This window comes from Mixophyes fleayi, chromosome 5 (genome assembly GCF_038048845.1).
Source record: "Mixophyes fleayi isolate aMixFle1 chromosome 5, aMixFle1.hap1, whole genome shotgun sequence".
Classification (NCBI taxonomy): domain Eukaryota; kingdom Metazoa; phylum Chordata; class Amphibia; order Anura; family Limnodynastidae; genus Mixophyes; species Mixophyes fleayi.
In genome coordinates, this window is record NC_134406.1 from 112,576,873 (window position 1) to 112,598,005 (window position 21,133).

The window sequence follows — 21,133 nt, forward strand, 5'->3', positions numbered from 1 at the left end:
AATTTAGAATCCACATATCTATTGTCGCGATCAATGGATGATAGAATCCAATGGCTGGATGCGCAGCAAAAATGGTCAGATTTTCTGTTAAACAAATCAAAAAGGAGGTTGCTATTTGCCAGACATGCACAATATTCAATGGCTGACATGGGTGGTAGTTATCTGGCCTGTTTGTCTAGGGAAGAAAGGGATAGCAGAGTAATTACAGCTATTTACGATCAAAATGAAGTGAAACGTTATGCTGGGGTGGATATAGCCAATTCCTTTTTGCAATATTACAAAGAAATATACGCTTCTAAAGCGTCTTTTTCGAACTCAGAGCTTCATTCATATTTAGATTTTATCCAGCTCCCCAGTCTGACCAGTGATTCTGTTGCCTTCTTGGATGCTCCTCTCACAGCTGAAGAAGTTGAATTGGCAATTAAATCCTTTCGTAACGGGAAATCCCCGGGGTCAGATGGCATTCCTGTGGAATTGTATAAAAAATGTGATACTTTTTTTGTCCCGCAACTACATGCGCATTATGCTAGAATATTGGAGTCAGAGGTAATGCCTACTACAATGTCAGAAGCCTTAATTGTTGTATTGCCCAAACCTGGGAAAAACCCCTTGTACACGGATTCATATCGTCCAATCTCTACTGGGTTCTGATGTTAAAATCCTTGCTAAAATCCTGGCTACTAGACTAAACTCGATAATTACTGAAATTATTCATCCTGATCAGACGGGATTCATGCCGGATCTACTCCGGTTAATTTGAGACGTTTGTTCACACATCTGCAGATGGCTCATGTTACCGACCCGGGGGCTGCGGTGGTATCTCTGGATGCTGCCAAGGCCTTTGACTCGGTGGAGTGGATTTATCTGTGGGAGGTGTTGAAAAGGTTTGGCTTCGGTCCGACATTTATCCGTTTGCTTCAACTGCTGTATAGTGCCCCTGTTGCGCGGGTGTGTGTGAATGGATATACTTCTGTTTTCGTTTGAGTTGGGTAGGGGCACTCGTCAAGGGTGTCCTTTATCTCCGGCTCTATTTGCTATAGCCATTGAACCATTGGCATGTTTGATTCGCGCTCATCCGGGTATACTGGGTCTCCCTGCTGGGGAGGTTACAGATACTATTGCTTTATATGCGGACGACATGCTACTGTTTCTGTCTGAGGCGAGTGGCTCCATTAATAACTTATTGGAGACTGTTGATAAATATGGCCATTACTCAGGAGTTAAAATTAACTGGGACAAATCTATTATCTTTCCACTACATGGTATTCTTCCAGCTCAGTCTACGCAGGGCCATCCTCTTAAGTGGACTCTCTGTTTTAAATACCTTGGCATCTGGGTCTCCTCCAAGCCAGTTGACTCTTTAAAATGATAATGCTAAATATCTTTACGTGCTGCAACATTCTCCCATATATATCCCTAACAAAAACTTTCAAGTTATAAACTCAATACTTTCCTCATTTATTTGGGGTGACAAAAGGGCCAGAATTAAACTTAGTACTTTATGTAAATCCAAGTTTGATGGTGGTTTGGCATTACCCAACCTCAGATTATATTATATGGCAGCCCAATTGTCACATCTGATTGAGTGGATGAGTGGACGTAATGTTGGTTACTTGTTGGGCCTCATTCGTCAGCGGGCGGGGCCCCAGTTCACTCCTTTGCAGGTGCTTTTGATGGGTTGGACTCGTAAAATGGACGCTCCTATCATTACACAAGCCATTAGGATCTGGAATACGGCACATAAAATCTTTGGGGGGAAAGGAATGGATGCAGATACCCTGATCTGGTATAATGACGCTCTACCTGAATTATGTAAACTGAGCGGGGACTGTTTCTGGCGGCGCATGGGGGTGTCCCGGTTGGGTCAGCTCTATGATCCAAATTCGTTCAAATCATTTGAGCAATTTAAAAGAGATTTCCAGATCCCCACAGGGCTTTCTTTCGATATTTGCAAATTAGGCATGCTACTCAGTCCCAGTTTGGCAATACCCCTATTATTTTGGCTACCGCCCCTGCTAGATCTCTGCTTGAGAGTATGAAGGGTCGCAGAGTTATCTCTTCTGTTTATGCGGAGCTTAACCATCATCAGACATGTAATAGTTTATTACCTCTCAAGGTAAAATGGGAGTCCAACATTGGTACAATTGATGAGGAGGAATGGTGCGATATCCTAAAAAGCATTAAACTTGCTACATCTTCAGTTCGTTTTCAACAAATTCACTTTTATATTCTACATAGGGTTTATCATACTCCATTGTCTATGGCAACCATTGATAAGGCCCGGAACGCTGATTGCCCCAAATGATCTCAGCCAAGATGGGATTTCTGGCATCTACTTTGGGAATGTCAGGAAGTTAATGCCTTCTGGGAAAAAATATGGAAATGTATTGCAGGGGTGATACCAGGTATTCCTCCTCTGGAACCCAAAGTATGTCTATTCGGGATATCACTAGAGGATAAACTAAGCACGCGTCTATACATATTCGTCCTCATAGCACTTACTCTGGCAAGTTATCATAGCGCGTAACTGGCTGGCAAATGTAAAACCAGATTTCCGTAGTTGGAGGGTTTTGGTAAATGAGACCATGGACCATGAGAGATACACTTACACTTTGCGAAGGGCCGAGCGCAAATATCATGAAGTCTGGTCCTCGTGGTACGAATCCAAACATAGAAAAAAAAGGGTGGTCCAGGATGTTGGATAACTAAAAGGTGTGAGTCCTGCTGGGTCTAGTTTGGTTTGGTCTGGGCTAAACTAAATTAACTCTGATCTCATTAATGTGGTGCTGGTAAATTGCTACTTTATGCGTTATTTCAGACATGAGTACACGCAGGAAATCTAAGCATTCAACTGGGAGTGTTTGTATTGTTTCTGTAAAAATCTGAATCTGCTCTATGTGCTCTATATACTATATGGTAATATTCATATACTTAACCTATATACCTGCATTGATCTCATTTGTGTGATCTCATTTTTATGACCTTGGAGTTCTGCTAAATGGCTGACACAGTTTAAGTAATGTTTGTTTTGTCGTTTTTCAGTTTTAAGTACTAAAATTCAATAAAAAATACCTGATTCAAAAAAAAAAAATAGGGCTAAAGTATTTTCACAGCCCATTCAGTCGCCAAACATTCCTTCTAAATTGTTGCATACTCTACCTTGGGAGGACCAGCAGTTTCTTGGTCAAATAGGTCACAGGGGACTTCTGCTCATCTGGCCCCACCTGGTTAAGTACTGGTCCAAGTCCTTACTGTGATGCATCAGTTAGTGCAATTAAGTCTAAGTCATAATTTGGGGCCATCAGCACTGGCGCTTACACCAGGGCCTCTTTCAGTGGCTGGAATGCCAGGTCACAAGCAAGTGTCCAGTCTACTTTCTTGAAGAATGTTTTCTTAGTGAGGTCTGTCAGGAACTTTGTTACTAAATTGAGGGCCAAAAAGTCTAAAGTATAGTAACCTTGTTTGGTTCATGAGACAGGGCCAGTCTGCCTCTACCTTTGCTGGTTCAGTAACCTTTCCTCCCCAAACGTGATGAACCGGGTACTGCACCTCCGATCCTGCACTTGTCTGCCCTTATTGTAAGACTTGCCCATTAATTCTTCCCTAACAACAGCTCTGTATAATCTTCACAGGTTTTACTGAAAATGGCAATGTTATCCCAGTAAGCTTGAGCACTGCTTTTAAATCATTCCAATAAATCACTGACCACACACTGGAAGGTGGATGGTGTGTTCTGCATCCCAAACGGTCTGACCTTGAGCCCAAACAGGCTAATGGTGTGATAACTGTCAACCGTTCTTGAGCCTCGGGGGTCAGTGGTATTTGCCTCTTACTTAAGTCAAGAGTGGAAATATATTTTGCTTCAGCCACCTAATCTAAAAGAGCATCATTTCAGGGCCCTTCATTTAACTGGAGATAATCAACACAAAACCACGTAGTCTGTTCCTTCTGGGGACCAAAAGAGCGGAGGATGCCCAGGGACAATGGATAACATCTGGCACCAGCATATCCTTGTACAGACTCTCCTTCACATCTGGTGAGACTCTGTAAGTGGGCTGAACTGAGCAGGCACACACCTGGTCTGCTCAATACTTCTTGGATTCTCTTAATTGGCTAATTACCTGTCAGCTCTGTCTATTTAAAACACCTGCTTCTCTACCAAGTTGCCAGATCTTCAGGTCTACGCTCCTGTTCAGATGTCCTGTTCCCTGGCTCCTGTTTGCTACCTGTTCTCTGAAGTCTCCAGCACATCTATCCCCAGATCATCACAGCCTCTGTGTCTACTCCACTATCCTGTGGTAAAGCTCTGCAGATTATTTCTACCATCCTCCTGTGTTAATCAGCACTCTGCTCTACTGTCTCCTAATCTCTCAGCCATCCTGATTTATTCTCTCGGCCTCCTCATATGAAGCATCTTCAGTTATAGTCCTGGTTCTCTTTATAGTTTCGCTCATCAACTCCTAGGAGAACAGCGATCTGCAATCAGGGAGCTGCGAGGACTAAGCGCCCTTGCGGGAACCTCTGGCGCAAACCTCCCACTCCGATAGACTCCGCGCCTTCTAGGAGGTAGTGCCAACGTGAGCAGACTGTACAGGTACTCCTCTGACCCTACTGGTTGTGACACAAAACCCCGATTCAAAAGTAAGCATTTAGAAGGAAGCAGCCATTCACCTGCAAAGTGGAGCAGCTAAAGTACATCTAGATGTAAGCAGTTCCAGGTGCCGATAAAATAGCCTGATGGTGTCAGCGACTACTCTTCTACCAAGAGTGTGCAGTTGACACTTGCAGTCAGCGAGTGTCTGGTGTCCTATAACAAAATAATATCCTGTAGCAGTGGTCTGTAACAGCAAGTCACTGATGGTAAGAGGGAACCTCCGATGAACTATTGTAGTAGACAAATAAATAGACGGGTGACAGAGTAAGTCAACCCCGTCTCACTCATCAACTTTCAATGTTCTGTATATGGAACTGAGAAAATAGGTTAATAAATCCTTCAACTTTGCTTGGATACCTATCAGGACATTTGGTGAGTTGCAGAAACTTTTTCGTCCTGCATTAACAAAGCAAAATATTTGGCTGAGGCAAAGTTTACCCCAGAAGTACAGCTCCTTGTAAGACTAAGGTATGTCCTACACCTCCTCCTGTAAATTTGTCTCATGTATCTTTGTGACAAAATGAGTTTTAAAACACCTTAACCAGCCTGTTCCTTGTTTCTCGCAAAATATTTGGTTTTTCAACATGTACTTTTTATAGCCCTGTTTATGTTCCCCAGTTAGAGTACAAATACAGTGTCTAATTACATGTGGACAAGGGGACATTGTAGCTCATTGTAAATATGTATATTGTTTATTTTACATTGTTGATATTGCAGTGAAGCTGTTAATTCTTAAAGTGAAGCCAGGTGGGTTATGGGTAATGATCAAATCTGTAACCCAGCAGGAGAGCTTCTGTGGAAGCATAGCTCATCTCCACTCCTCTTCCAACCCCCTGATCCAGCACCCACCAATGTTTAAGAGGGAGAGAGCCAGGGAGGAGAAAGCACTGTGGAAATTTGACCCTGGATATAAGGTGCCACTCTGGGTGGGGGTGTTCATTCTGAGGATTGATGGCTGGAAGCAGCAGAGTTGCTATTTTTCGGTTGCCATTCTCTACTAGTGGACTACATCCGCAGATCCATGGGTCTTCAAGTCAGTACATCCAGGTAACTGTAACTCCTTAAGCTAGTGGGGTAAGGGACAGATGATGTGGTAAACCCACCTGGCATTTATTTACTGTTTGTATATTATATACCAGTGTTATTTTTAATACAATAAATGTACTGTTGTACTTTTGGAACTGCATTTACATGAGTGACTATTGGAACCTTAGAAGGTGCTGGGTAGGCTTCCTGGCATAGTAATGCACCCCTGGGTGGCCAGCCAGTGTGAATTGGGTAGAATTGGGCCAGAAAACGCAATATCTTTACAATCCTCATTACTATTTCTTTTTTTTGCTTCCCCTCCCTTCCTGTTTTATAGATAATTCCTATTGGATGGGTTGTGATGAGTCATATATGTTTGGGTGTTGCTGCATTTTGTTTGTCAACTTTACAAGTTCCATTTGTTTCTCTTCTTGTTTGCTTCTTTCCATTCACTGCATCCTTTGTCAAAACAGGAGGTTGTCATCTTGTTATGGTAAAACCAAATGCATGGGGGCGTGGCTTAGACGCCATTTCCGACGGTCGACATTGCTGAGAGCTCCGCTTCACAGGATCTAAATTACCCATGTTAAATGTGTCTGATACTGCTACTACCTGTACCCACTTGTGGAGCTCATCTCTAAGCACTTGCAAAGTCTTTTTGAGCCCCGAACAGAGCAATACGGCATCCCCTGCCTCCACTCGGCCTTTACTGAAGCCCACTGGCACTAGTCCCTTGGAGTTGATCCCCTTGGGTAAACTACATTGGATCCATCAAAGGCCTCATTGGAGATCATCTAGCTGGGTCAAGGCTACTTAGGACTAATCCTGCCTCATCGCGCCCTCACTGAAATCAATCTGGGCCTGCAAGGACCAGCGTGGTTTTACGGCCCTTTAGAGCCCGCGACTCATCACATCGTTGGGAGACCTCTCCCTAGAGTCAGCCTGCAGCCTTACCTCGTCTCTGTGCCATCTGGACAGTGGTCTACAGTCCCCCGATACCTGCAGCCTACTTTCAGCTCGTCATCTGCGGTCTTGAGTGCTGATGATGACTTACTCGACTGACGGTACCCAACTTCCGGTCGGAGCATCCTGTATGCGGAGGTAAGATTCTGTGGTAATTGCTCACCTCCTGACATCCTTGTTGGAGTTCCCTGGTCTCTTCCGATTGGGCTACCAACGCGATCTTGACTGTTAGAGGAGTAACGGGCCCAGGACATTACTATCATTTCCTGCCTTCCTCAGTGTACCCTTGCTGCCACTCAGTGGCTAAACATTACTTCGCATCTAGGACCAGACTTCGGGCAGGCACCTGTGGTTGCATTTGCGAGAGAAAACATTGCCCAGCTATCACTTCACAATGCACTACACTCCTGAATACCTACGAATCTGTCCAGTGGAGTTTCGGTTGGATTCATTGTGGTTAAACCTAGCACACAGGAAAGCTCTATTGACTGCCAACCTGGACCTTATTTATCCTTTTGGGACAGGGATCTAAGAGTGAAATCTCACCCAGGTTACTACAGAACGCCCATTTCCCCTGAAGTTCTGATACTGCTTGTAATACTTGTCTCATTTGCGGCTTGACATACAACTCATTGTATAACCTCGGCTTCCGACTATCTTTCAAATCCAGATTTACTGCTCATTATTTATCCTGATTGGTGAGCTACTGCCATCTTGTGGAAGTTTGTGTCACTACACTGCCTATGATATACATACTTACAAGTCATTTAGCAATCAGAGCAAATGTCTATCTAAGCTGTCACCCCAGTCTAAGCATTCGATTGACTAGCCCCATTGTGATTGTGACTCTGCTGCCACCTCACGATCACTTGCTGATCCCACATCCTAGGAGAATTTCTGCAATCAAAAAGGTATCATTACAAAACAGGAGAAGAGACATAAAGGAGAAAAAATTATTATTTATGAGATGCTAGCTCCACCAATGTAATCTTAGCCACTTTATGGCTGTTATGGCTGCCTAAGCTCACAGATGGGGGGAAATAGCCAGTGGCAACTCATATATCCTCATATGTACTGCTACTGACAAGTGACTGAATTTTTGTAAAGTGCCAAGTGTATTATTCGAGAGCCCAGATGGACAGAGACAAGAAATTAAACACCAAGAGCGTCTCCAGTAAGTCAATAGCAACTCCTCAAAGTTTGGATCTGCGTGCCTTCCTGAAATCATCAACTGTCTCAGATACGAGCAACATGGCCTCATCTAACTGCTCTTCTCATTCATCCACATCTGAGCCTTTCCCAGCGCAGACACAGATCGCAGAGCCATCACCAGCCAAAGACCAATCGGATTTAGCACATGTCATGCAACTCCACCGTACTTTGTGAACAAAAAAAGAAGCACCATCCAAAAAAGACTGAAAACATTGGAGGCAAAGCTACAGGAGGTGGTTTGACAAGAAGTTGCTACACTTCAGGCAGATCTTGCACATCTAGGTCATAGGGTGGTTGCCTTGGAGGAGCGCAATGAAGCGGATGATGTATGTTCTGGTGCATTGCAATCCACGGTAACTGCATAAGCAAAAGCCCTACAGTGGTTTCATTACAAGCTAGATGACATGGACAATCGAGGTCGCAGGAATAATCTGAGAATCGGGCTTGACAGAGAATATACACACCCAAGGCCTAGTTGATGCTCTTACGAAAATTTTCAACAAAGTGTTGGAACAACCACCGGGTAATGCGATTACTTTGACAGAGCCTATAGGGCTCTGGGGCCACGAGGAGCTCCTTTGGAACGCCCCAGGGATGTCATCTGCCGCCTACATTACTTCACACAGATGGACGAAATCATGCGGAGATTATGACAACTGGACGTTCTCGCGTTCAATGGGCAAGCTATTCAGGTGTTCCAAGATGTTTCATGGCATACGCTCCAACAAAGGCGAATGCTCTGGCCTCTTATAGAGGAATTACATTAAAAAACATCAAATACCGCTGGGTATTTGATGGTTCCCATTTCAATTGCAGGTTTCTCATGAGGGAAAATCTGCAACCCTAAGGAAACCATCAGAACTTTCTGCCTTTTGTTCGGCTCTAGATATTCAACATGTGTGCTTCCAGAATGGCTAGAGTCAGCCACACACATAATCCCGTTTGCTGCTCCACAGACTGAGAAAAGATTCCGAAATTTGGAAAACAAAAAACTCCCCAAAAATGCCCAAACCGACCAACACTGGATGATTACTGAGTCCTTTCAAAGCATTACACACAATTATTTACTATAGGGACACCACCTGTGCACCACATATATAATCTTTAAATACAGACTTCTTTAACTCTCAATGTGGGACTGCCCTGTTGGCAAAATATATGCTGTCTTGCTATCTTTAATTAAGTAATTTGCTCATATATGTAGCACAATTTTTAAGATTTCCTAAGTTCAGTTCTTATAACCACCGTTATGGATGTTTTATAGGGTATTCTCCCTCGAGCATGCCCATGTTGTAAAATCTTTTTTTGTGTAATTGTCACTGTCATTAACCCCCCCCCCCCCAGTATACCCAGACCGTGCAGGTTCTTTCCGGAGCATGAATGGGCTACAGCTCCTTATGTTTCTCCAGAGCGGTCTATTTCACGTGTTCACAAACTATAGATATTTTATTCAGTTGTTATTAACATTTGCATATTTCTACTCCCCAACCCTCCTTTCCACCTGCTTCCCTCTTTCCTGCCCTTTCCCTTCACCACCCACTTGGACTGTTTGGACTTCTATCCTGGTTTCCCAAGGGTTATGCCACATGTACTCATTGTTTCCCTTTGACCATGTAGGATAGCCTCAAGGGTATGACCCTAAATGTTAAGGGTCTAAATATACTGGAAAAGAGATCCCGGTTGTTTAGAGATCTAATAGCCACAAAGATAGATGTGGCCTTCATACAAGAGACGTATTTTAAGCTAGGCTCCAAACCCCGGTTACGTAACCGCCATTACCCCCATATATTTACATATAACAATCCTGAAGGCAAGATGCTTGGAGTTGCCATTCTCCTCTCTAGGCGCCTCTCGGTTAAGGATATTACTATACATAAATTACGATCAGGTAGAGATTTAGTTTTGAAATGCAAGATCATTGACCAATCCTTTACTTTTGTAAATGTATACGTTCCAAATAGTAATCCATCTGTTTTCCTAGAAACCATATTGGACAAAGTAGATCCCTTGAGAAAAGGTATCCTCATTTTAGGTGGTGACTTCAACTGGATTCTCTACCCCGCTGTTGACGCTTCATCTGGGGCAGCCAGATATTCTGGGAAAACACATCGCAAGGTGAGACGCATCATTCACGAACACCAGCTGGTCGATACATGGAGGCTTAGACACCCCGTGGAAGGAGATTACACTTTCTTCTTACACCCTCCATAACATTTATTCACGACTGGACTACTTTTTCTTACACCACACTCGCTTAACCCAGCTAAAAGAAGTTGAGATAGGTCAGACCACGTGGTCCAATCATGTCCCAGTCTACATGTCACTCTCTCTAACCCAGCCCGGCCGCAGACTGTACACATGGAGACTAAATGAGCTCTTAATCCAAGACGTCTGTAACAAAGCCCAAATTGAGGCGAAAATAGACGAGTATGTCCAATTAAATGACACTCCTGGTATATCCAAAATCTCTCTGGGAAGCCCACAAGTGCGTCATAAGGGGACAACTTATACAGTCAGGCACGCTTATGAAAAAGCAAAAAATTCCTTACCGAGACACCCTCCTTGAGAAAATTAGATCCCTAGAGATAAGACATAAAGCCTTACAGAGACAAACACCCTAGCTGAGCTAGCTGAAACTAGAAAGGCATTAAATAAACTGATGTCCAATGAGATATAATTGGATTACCATAAATGCCGTAATAAGTTCTTTCAATGGGGAGATAAACCTGGTAAACTCTTGGCACTGGCCCTGAGGGCTCAAAGAGCACAATTATACATACCACGTATTTACTCAGACACTGGGAAATTATGTGCCACCTCATCTGATACAGCCGCAACATTTTGCACTTACTACTCTAAACTCTATAACCTCACTAGTGATTCATGCCCAGCAACACATTCACTTAAACAGGAACGTATAGCCAATTACCTCAGCAGAATTGACTTCACCACACTAGATGCAGATAATATACAATTGTTAGAGGCCCCCTTCTCTTCTGGGGAGCTAGAGGAAGCAATTAAGACAACTCCTTCAGGGAAGAGCCCAGGTCCTGATGGTTTTACAGTATCATATTACAAAACCTTCAAAACATAATTAATGCCATTTATGCTTCAGGCATTCAACTCAATATCCGCGCAATCCCACTTTTAACGCCATTCCTTGATGGCACATATTACAGTATTACCTAAAATAGGAAAGGACCCGGCCTTATGCCCTAGCTATAGACCCATTTCATTGTTAAATGTGGATTTAAAATTATATGTCAAACTTATAGCTAATAGGCTGAAATTATTATTGTACCAGATAATTCACTCAGACCAGGTAGGTTTTGTTCCAGGCCGAGAGGCGCGAGATAACACCACAAAAATAATAAACCTAATTCAGTGCGCAACATCCATTAACACCCCGATGATCCTGCTATCCCCTGACACGGAAAAGGCGTTCGATCGAGTAGATTGGGATTTCATGATGGGCATACTCCATTATTTGGGCTTGGGACCCCTGAGTCTGGCATGGATTCAAATGTATTCCCATCCGACGGCTAGGGTCCGGCTTAATGGTGATCTGTCATAAACCGTTAACATCACTAACGGGACCAGACAGGTTTGTCCTCTGTCCCCAATTACTTTTATCCTGTGTATGGATGCTTTGGCACAGTCCATTGGACTGAATCTGGATATTTCAGGCCTGAAGCTGGGGCACAAAGATTTTAAACTTGCTCTTTTTGCAGATGACCTCCTTGCTGTCCTCACAAACTCTGTAATTTCAATTCCGAATCTACTGACTAAATTCCACATGTTTAGATAACTCTCCAACTTTAAAGTTAACTATTCAAAATCCGTGGCCATTAATATTACGACGCCATTGGCGGTAGTTGAAGGTCTGAAGCCAGCTTTCCCTTTCGTGTGGCATCCTACTCAACTCAAATATTTAGGGGTGATTATAAACAAAGATGTCTCAAAGATCAATGCAGATAATGTCTTCCCCATCACTACCACCATTAGGAAAAATTTGAGAGACTGGCTCCCGAAGGACTTTACCCTGATAGGTAGAGTCAATATAGTGAAAATGAACTTACTCCCTAGAGTTCTCTATCTGCTACATATGCTTCCGGTTCACATCCCCATCTCATAGTTCAATGGATTACACAGGGCTATACGACACTTTGGAGAGGAAGGAGACCCCGCTTCAAACATGACATCCTCTAAAGACACAAACATTCTGGTGGTTTACAACTACCGTATTTCTCTACTTATTACGATGATGTCATGTTGAGTAGGGTTCTCGTAGGGCAAGAGGGGGATCAGATAAACAATGGGTTTGGATTGATGGCCATACACTAAAAACACAGATTAACTTCACCCCTTGGCAATCATCACTCCCCATCATTAAGCACCCAACAATTTCTCCTACCCTGACAAAATGGTCTAAGCTAACTATTTCACACATTTCGACAAAATACTCACCCCTTACCCCACTCTTCGACAACCCAGACCCCCCCCCCCCCATCCCCGGCCTCGCCAAACAGGCTTTCCATCGCTGGATACAGGCAGGGGTCACTCGTGTCGGCCAGCTGGTGGGGGCTCCAGGTGTTTTACCTTTTGCTGATTTGCAGTCGAAATGGGACTTGCCCAATACAGATAAATGGAGATACCTACAGTTGAGACACTTCATAGGCTCTCCAGGGATACGCGAGATGGCAGGGCAGACACTCACACAATTTGAGTCCTTATGTACAACGTCTCGGCATCCAAAACATACATTATCTGCCATCTATAGCATATTGATCGAACATTCCTTCCACGAATTACCGAAATTTAGCAACGACTGGGAACGTGAGCTGGGAACTGTTATACCTGAACAAGACTGGAGTAATGTCACGGGCACTAGGAGTCTTTACCCAGTATCACCCGCTGATGGTCTTATCAGAGCAGTAGAGTTGGTATATGATACTCTGATGGCAGGGTGATAATGGAACTGGAAACAGCAGATGGTTAGAGAATGCTCAGAAAGTCTATGACTAGCAGCACTGGTAAACAATAGGTAACTGAACACGAGGATCTGGATGGACAAGGACACGTGAGGGTAGTCAGTGGTCTGCGCACGGCAAGTTGTACCACTGCTATAGTGAGAAGAATGTCCAGGAGTAATAAGGAGGTGGAAGTCAGCGGTCTGCGTATAGCAACTTGTACCGCTGTCTGTAGTGAAGGAATGGAATCCAGGTGAAGGTAACGGGGAAGTCAGTGGTCTGCGAGTAGCAAGTTGTACCACTGCTTATGTGAGAGGATATATGCAACTGGTGACACAGGGAAACAGGAATCAGTGGTCTGCCACTAGCAAGTTGTACCACTGAATATATATGTGAGGAAGGACACGAGGAGATAAATGCTATGCAGAGTCTACACGGGTACACTGAACTTGATCCCACGTTGAACTGCACACAATGATAATAATGAATGAACAGCACTGCACAGATAAACAAAGTCACTCAAATAGTCCAGCAAAAGGAAACACAGTCAATAATAGCAATAGTCTCAGAGGATGGAAACTCCGGAGGAGAACAACTCAGTCCAGATGGATATGCAATATACCAGCACAGTCAATGAGAAGTATGCATACCGTGGTTCAGATGAGCAGGCTGTTAGAGATAGCTGCAGGGATACCTGAGCGGCCGGGAGCAGACGAGATGAGAAGTCCTTGCAAAATGGAAGCGGCAGGTAGGTGCAGCGCACTGTAGGTAGGCCAGCAAGGATGACAAATACTCAGGAAGCAGTAGTATATTGAATAGAACAGCAGGAGCCCACGGGAGAGTTGAAGCGATGTAGCAAAGCTGGAAGCCGAGGAGCGTAGACTCGATGCAACAGGCAAGTTGACACAAATGGACACACTGTAGAAGCAGTAGGCAGCGGGTCAGCTGACGGCAGGTAGAATGCAGACTGGAGCGCTGAGACGAGCAGACTCTGTAGACACGCTGAAGTAGCGAACAGGAATCAGCTGCTGGAGTCACGATGAAACACAGGAGAGTTTGCAGTAATCTGTAACTGTAGATACACGGAGGCAGCGGATAGGAATCAGCTGCTGGAGTCACGATGAAACAGGAGAGTTTGCAGTAATCTGTAACTGTAGATATACGGAGGCAGCGGATAGGAATCAGCTGCTGGAGTCACGATGAAACACAGGAGAGTTTGCAGTAATCTGTAACTGTAGATATACGGAGGCAGCGGATAGGAATCAGCTGCTGAAGACACTAGGAACACGAGGAATAGAAGTGGTCTGGAAACCACAAACGGCAAACAGGAATCAGCATAAGCTGAACACACGAGCAGGCACTGGAACACCTTCAGAGACTCATGAGGAATGAGACTCCAAGATCAGGCAACGTGGTATTGACCACAGGTGCTTAAAATAGGGAGTGTTGCCTGATCAGCCAATTAAGTTAAAGGAACAGAACTGAAGGTTAAAAGGGACTGCACATGCGCAGTACCTCATAATAATGGACGGACACGGTTCCTAGCTACCTTAGAAGTAGCACTCACAGTCCGGTGAGTGACAAGTAACATATTCCAACGCACCCAAGCCAGCTCAGTATGTGTGCGAGTGGTCGAAACACAATATAAAGCGCTATCTCTGTGGTACCGGTGTCCCAGCCTCCTAGCCAAAATGGTCCCGGGGACTCCAGATATTTGTTGGAGATGCCAATTGGCGCCTGGCACTCCGCTTCATATCTGGTGGAAATGCTCAGCACTCAGGCTCTTTCTTCTGGGACACAGTTATACTCCTTTCGAATGCAATAGTGGGTACCGCTTCCAAATTGTCCAATTTACTGGATACTAAATGACACCAAAATGCCCATTACCCAATATAAAAACTCTACTGTGAAATACCTCAGCAATGCAGCAAATGCTGTGATACTGGTACACTGGAGATCCCCAGCAGCACCCTCCATTAAAGAATAGTTTGATCGTTTAGATTTTTATATGTCTATGGACGACTTTATATACACCTCAGGAGATTAATATAGGGTATACTACTTATTATGGTTTGAATGGATAGAATTTAAGGAAACCACATGTACACCCAATGGAATAAATGAAGTCCAAGTCCTACCCCCCTAATTTCCCAACTCTCCCTCTTCCCTGTCTTCCCCCTCTCCTATCGCCTATCCAAAAAAGTGGTTAGGCAATTATACATCTTTTGATAACCTTATTTACATAGATTACAGCTCTTTTTGTGAAACCTGATGTTAAATGTCTCAACACAACCTAATGAACTATTCTACAGGCACTGTTTAATATCTATATGTTGTTAATTAACAGACGGATATAAAAATAACACTCGATTGTATTTATACTGTTGTTCGCATATGTACCATTTTCAATACAAATAGAATTTAAAAAAACAACAACAAACAAAATGCATGTGTATATGCATATGTGATTGCTTCTTGATCGTATCTGACTGTGTTTACAATGCACTTCCAATTAGATAAATGTAAGTATTCAACTGCATTGTTGGGCATTAGAAACACTGAAATCTATCAAGAAACATTTGAAATAACACAGCAGAATGCAAGTTTAACATAAGTGAAATGTAAATATGTATGGTCTCATTTGGTGCAATGGTTTTTATTTTCCAATTCATTTACTAGCATTTAACTAGCATTAACACATTAACAACGTTAAAAGCATAATTTGAATGCCAGTCTGTAAGTTACCTTACAGTAAGCAGCAAACAGAACATACATTAAAATTGACAGTATATTTATGTATATATATACTACATGGCCAAAAGTATTTGGACACCCCTTCAAATCTGCGCATAAAATAGCATTAGAATGGGATGTACTGAAGAAGTAAGTGACTTTCAACGTGGTAACTTTCCAACAAGTCAGTTCATCAAATTTCTGCCCTGCTAGAGCTGTCCCGGTCAACTGTAAATGCTGCTTTGTGAAGTGGCAATGTCTAGGAGCAACAACAGCTCAGTCGCACAGCGGTAAGCAACACAAGTTAACAGAGGGGGCGGGCACTGAGTGCTGTACGACGTAAAAAAAAACGTCTGTGCTCAGCAACACTACCACGTTTCAAAATGCCTCTAGAAGCAGTTACCACAAGAACTGTTCATAGATTCGGTCTCCATGGCCAAACACACAAGCCTCAGATCACCATGCCAACTGAAGTGGTGTAATGAGTCTGGAGCAGTTGAAAGTATTCTCTGTAGTAAGAATCGAGTTTCCCCATTTGGCAGGCTAAAGAACTAATCTGGGTGTGACATATACCATGTAATTGCTTCCTACCCAAATTTGTGTTGCAAAATGTAGTTTAGTGGAGGACCAATAATGGCCTAGGGCCATTTTTCATGGTTTGGCCTGGGTCCCTTAGAATGTGCTGCCACAGGTGGGGGGCGGAAGGGGAGTACGTAATGCTATGGGGCGGGATAGGAGAGTCTTCTGCTACATGGGTTGAGGTGAGGATATGCTGCTACAGGGGGAAAGGGTAGAATGTGCAGCTACATGGAGTGAAGGGGAATATATGTTGCTACAGAGGGTAGAGGGGAGCATGTTTACTTTAGAAAAGAGGCGTCTAAGAGGGGATATGATTACTATGTACAAATAAATTAAGGGTTAATACAGAGAACTTTCATGGGAACTTTTTACTCCAAAGACTGTACTCAGGACACACGGTCACCCCCTAAGGTTACAGGAGAGAAAGTTTCACAACCAGCAAAGGAAGAGGTTCTTTACAGTAAGGGTAGTAAAGATATGGAATTCATTGCCAGGGAAGTTTGTGAAGGCAGATTCAATTCATATATTTAAGAAAGGGTTAGACAAATTTGTAGCGGAAAAGGGTATCCAGGGTTATGACCGTTAATTAAAATGAAGGATAGTAGTGGATCCAGGGATAAATAGGACTGCAATACTGGGTAAAGAGGGATTTGACCCGATTGAAACAGATTAGCGGTTTCCTCATCTGGATCAATTTCAGTTATAAGTGAGGGATCACAGGAGATCCAAAATATGTTGAACTTGATGAACTGGTGTCTTTTTTTAACCTCATCAACTATGTTACTGTGTTACAAGTTCTGTACTGTATGCCAGTTTATAATGTACAATCTTCAAATGTCCCTTATGCTAAACAGGCAAGTAAAGTGTGGACTGATATCATGCTTAGGGCATGATGATAGAAACAGTAGTTGTAAACCAGATGTACAGCAGCAGCACAAGATGTTCGTTATAATTATTTCTGAAGTAAGGGATTCCCGTTCACCTAGTCTGATGAGCCAGACCAGAGTATTAATGGATATTGGCAGCTGTGAATGATGCAAGCAGTTCAGAATGTGATAATGTTGTTTTCATGGCATGTGTTAGTTTCATTTGTGCTACTAGGGCAATCTTTGAGCGCTACAGCATACCTAATCATTGCTACTGATTAAGTGCACCACTATATGCTTACAATATATCCATCTGCTCAAGGGTTGCTTCTATTATGTATAGATATGGCACATGCCACAAGCCAGTGATTCTCCTAACATGTTAGGGGAACATGTGTGGAAGAGTTCTTGTTGGTAATGATTGATAACGATATCCCACAATCCAAACTGCAACACTGCTCTGGAGGGCCAGCATGGATAAACAAACGGTAAGAAATCACTAGGGAATTATAATATCAAGAACAAAGTATACATACCTGAATTTTTTTCTATGTATTGTTTTATTTTTGATAGAGCAAACTTATTTTGTTTGGTTTTTGTATAACCCCTTCACTGCTAAGGGCGAGCAGATTCACTTTGCAGATATGAAGGTAAGTCCTGCTCATCCTCCCCAGTGCATATTCAGATTCACTGCACTACAGAAAGAGCCATTATACATTCACATTTCCATACTAAAAAAATAACTAATATATTGTGCCATTCTTTTCAGAAGACTTTTCCCTATTTATCATGGCATGACAATCTCTGTTATGTAAACATTTCCAAACTTTTATTTGGTAGACTTATTTTTATTTGGTATTTTGACACTTTATAGAAATTACTGTGCATTTCAGTTATAACAAAACCAATGGTGTCTTTAGAAAATACAAAATCTCCTAAAAAAAACAAGATATGATTTGTGTGGGCACTGCACGCCAGAAAATGACTGACATTGATGTTGGGATGAGACTAGCCCAAAAAGTGCCAAAATAGGTGTAACTAACACGGGTGAAAAAAAGCATCAGCAGTCAAGTGTGTCCAACCTGGTGCCTTAAAATAATTGTGAGTCTCCCTTTTATCTTTGCACTGCCATTTTAAAACTGTGTCCAGAAAATAGAATGCATTGTACAGTGATGGATCCAGGGAAAGTAACCTTTATGTGTTGCTTCTGGTATGAAGAGGAAATTCCCAGCAGAATTTAATTCCAGACAGCTGCAGGAGAGACCTGTTTCAGTATTATGGCACAGAACATGCAAATTAGATCTAATATAAGCAGCTCATTAGATCTATTTTTCATTTAATCATTTAGTGTTGGCAAAATGGGAGTAATTGAAAGTAAAAAAAAAAATACGCAACTAGTATTTACATGCTATTATGCCTTCAAATTTGAAAAAAACACATATTTCAAATTGCTATACTCTGGAAGATAGCAGGTTATATTATGTTAATGGCCTTACACTAATGTTACAAAAAAAAAAGCAGTATTTTGAATAAAAAATATTTCTTCCCTAATTTTGTCTATTTTTCCATATATAAAGTTATATATATTCCAATATAAAGCTCTATTTCTCCTGAGAAATAATAATAAATTCACAAAGAGTGGTAAAGTCTTTGCTCATGAGGTAGTTATATTTGGTCATTGCTGTATAATTCTCAAGGTTAGATTTTCATTTAAAACAATCAGTCTACACAAGAGTATTTAAAATGCATTAACGCTCATTTACAAAATAAAGATCCACAGCACAAATATTTGCATGACTGCAACCTCTTACATGGTAAATCACATGAATTTTTGTGCCAAGTGGGTGTCTGGTGGGGTGCAATATGTCGTATTCTCTGGGGAGCTGCATAGATCGTGGTATTCTGATGTCTGTCTAAAAATTGTATTTTGTTTAGTGTGACAAGATATTTCAATAAGATTACATGTAATATAAACAAATATATACAATAATGACACAACATGACAGTCTCAATGTTCCTTCAGTTTTATGATTACTTTAGAAAATAATTAAGGGTCAACCAAGTACAGTGTTAGAATAAAATGGAAAACTCAAAACTAAAGAAGGGGATGGTGCAAAAGTGTTTGTAAGCAGGACTTTTCCAGCTTGACCTGCATCCCACAAAAAGTAGACATAAAGTGATTTTATGGAGGTAGTCTGTGCAAAGTGTGGGCGCCCATGTATGCTCTATGTGGACAAATTGACACATTTTTGCATAATGAAATGTGCAGCAGGACAGCATTTTTCTGATTCATAAATAATACTTATTGCCCTTTAAACCAACATACATTATACTACAGTCACATGCAGAGACTGGAATTTGTACTGCCTTACATGAACAGCGAAGTCAGAAACTTATTTCGTTTTACAATGAAGTAGTTCAGTGATTTCAGGGATTTACCTGCAGCTGGTGACATAGAAAGAAGTTCCCAGGGAGAAGTTGTGAATCCCAAGAATATGGTTAGAAGAATTTGCATGTGTACATTTTAGGTGCACACAATACAGAGTGGGTAATTCAGTTTATTTAATATATGTTTGTTTAAACTAGGAAATGCTGTAAACCATTCAATTAACTGTACTTTTTATATTTTGAGAGTTTTTATTAATGCCAATTTTTTTTTTATCATTAGGCTTTAAAATATAAGCTATCAGTGCTTCCTGCAGCAGGTGCTCTCATTGGTGGAATAGTTGGAGGTCCGATAGGCCTGATGGCAGGATTCAAAGTTGCTGGCATTGCAGCTGCTATTGGTGGTGGACTTCTAGGCTTCACAGGAGGAAAAATTTTACAGAGAAAAAAGGAAATTGTAGCAAAAGAGCAGGTCTCCATCATAGAAGACTGTCCGCAAGAAGATACAAAATCAACCTAAGTCCTTTGACATTTTAACCAAAATTGTTGCAAGTTGTCTAACAAGATATTTGGTAAAGTGCCGTCGCTCTGTGCCTTTGTGATGTAATGTCTACTAATGATATTTGCTGGTTTTTATGCACAAAGCATACATTTAAAAATTGTAAGTAAGTGACAGCGCTAATGTCCTTGTAACCAAAAAAATAAATTCTCTCGGTATAAAACTGTTCTAGTGAAGAAAACAATTCCTTTTCCAGATTATCCCCCCCCCCCCCCAAAAAAAAATGTAATTGATTATTAGTACATCAATGTGTGCGATATACCCACAAAAATCATGTGCATTAAGGAACAATCTGTGGTCCACCACAGTGCTGTAAAAACTTCATGCAGTGAGAAGCTTGTGTTTAAAATACTACTTACACTATGATTAGAATATGTGACGTGTTTCAATCCTTGATAAAGATACGATTGTATTGAAACGCGTTGGTGAATACAGCAGTTTCTCAGCTGGAGCATCTCGCAGTTTGCGAAGCTTTGGATTTGTCTTTAACCCTGGTTTTAAAATCTTCACATCCACATAGTGATGAGATATATATGTGAATCCCTATCTTCTGATGGGGGTCCTAATTGACTGGAGAGATGATTTTTGGTGTTTTTATGTTACTTTACATTTTTATATGTGGTATTAACATGGTAATATTTTGAACTTATTACTCAGATTTTTCTTATGTTTCTCTTTTGTGGTACTTTGCTGAGGATGTATATATGTGTCTGAGAAAAAGAGCACACCTTAAATCAACTTGATTATTGCTATGCTGAGTTTCTTCATCGTTTATGTGACTGAAAAATTGGCCAAGCAACAGTGTTACACTAGTGTGTGTTTTGTCTTCCTTTGGGGAATATTCAAGTAGCTTTCCCAACCACGATTACGTGCCGCTGCACGGGTTCCGATACCACAACATTGCAGATTTCCGTGCGCACCCTTTAGGGTTGTTAAGGGAAATCTGCGATGTTGCGGTACGGTAATGTCCTATACACACGCAGCCGCACATGTTCGGGGTATATCACACACATTGATGTACTAATTATTAATTTATTTTGATTATTTCATTTTTTTTGGGGGGGGGGGGGGGAGAATTTCATCATTCATAATTGCATCACATTAAAATAAAATCAGGAAAAGGACTTTTTTTTCTGCACCAGAACTGTTTTATACTGGGAGACTTTATTTTTTATTTAATTTTTTT

General features: G+C 41.9%; 1 protein-coding gene across 2 annotated transcripts in view; it reads left to right on the forward strand.

The window, feature by feature from the left end:
* Window positions 1-20,155, forward strand: part of STX17 (syntaxin 17) — a 157,636-nt gene extending 137,481 nt beyond the window's left edge. For both annotated transcript variants that reach the window (XM_075212704.1, XM_075212705.1), the window contains one exon: window positions 19,672-20,155. In XM_075212704.1, the coding sequence (XP_075068805.1) occupies window positions 19,672-19,908 (237 nt within the window). In that variant the 3' untranslated portion in view covers window positions 19,909-20,155. The remainder of the gene's footprint in view (window positions 1-19,671) is intronic.
* The last annotated feature ends 978 nt before the right edge of the window (window positions 20,156-21,133 follow it).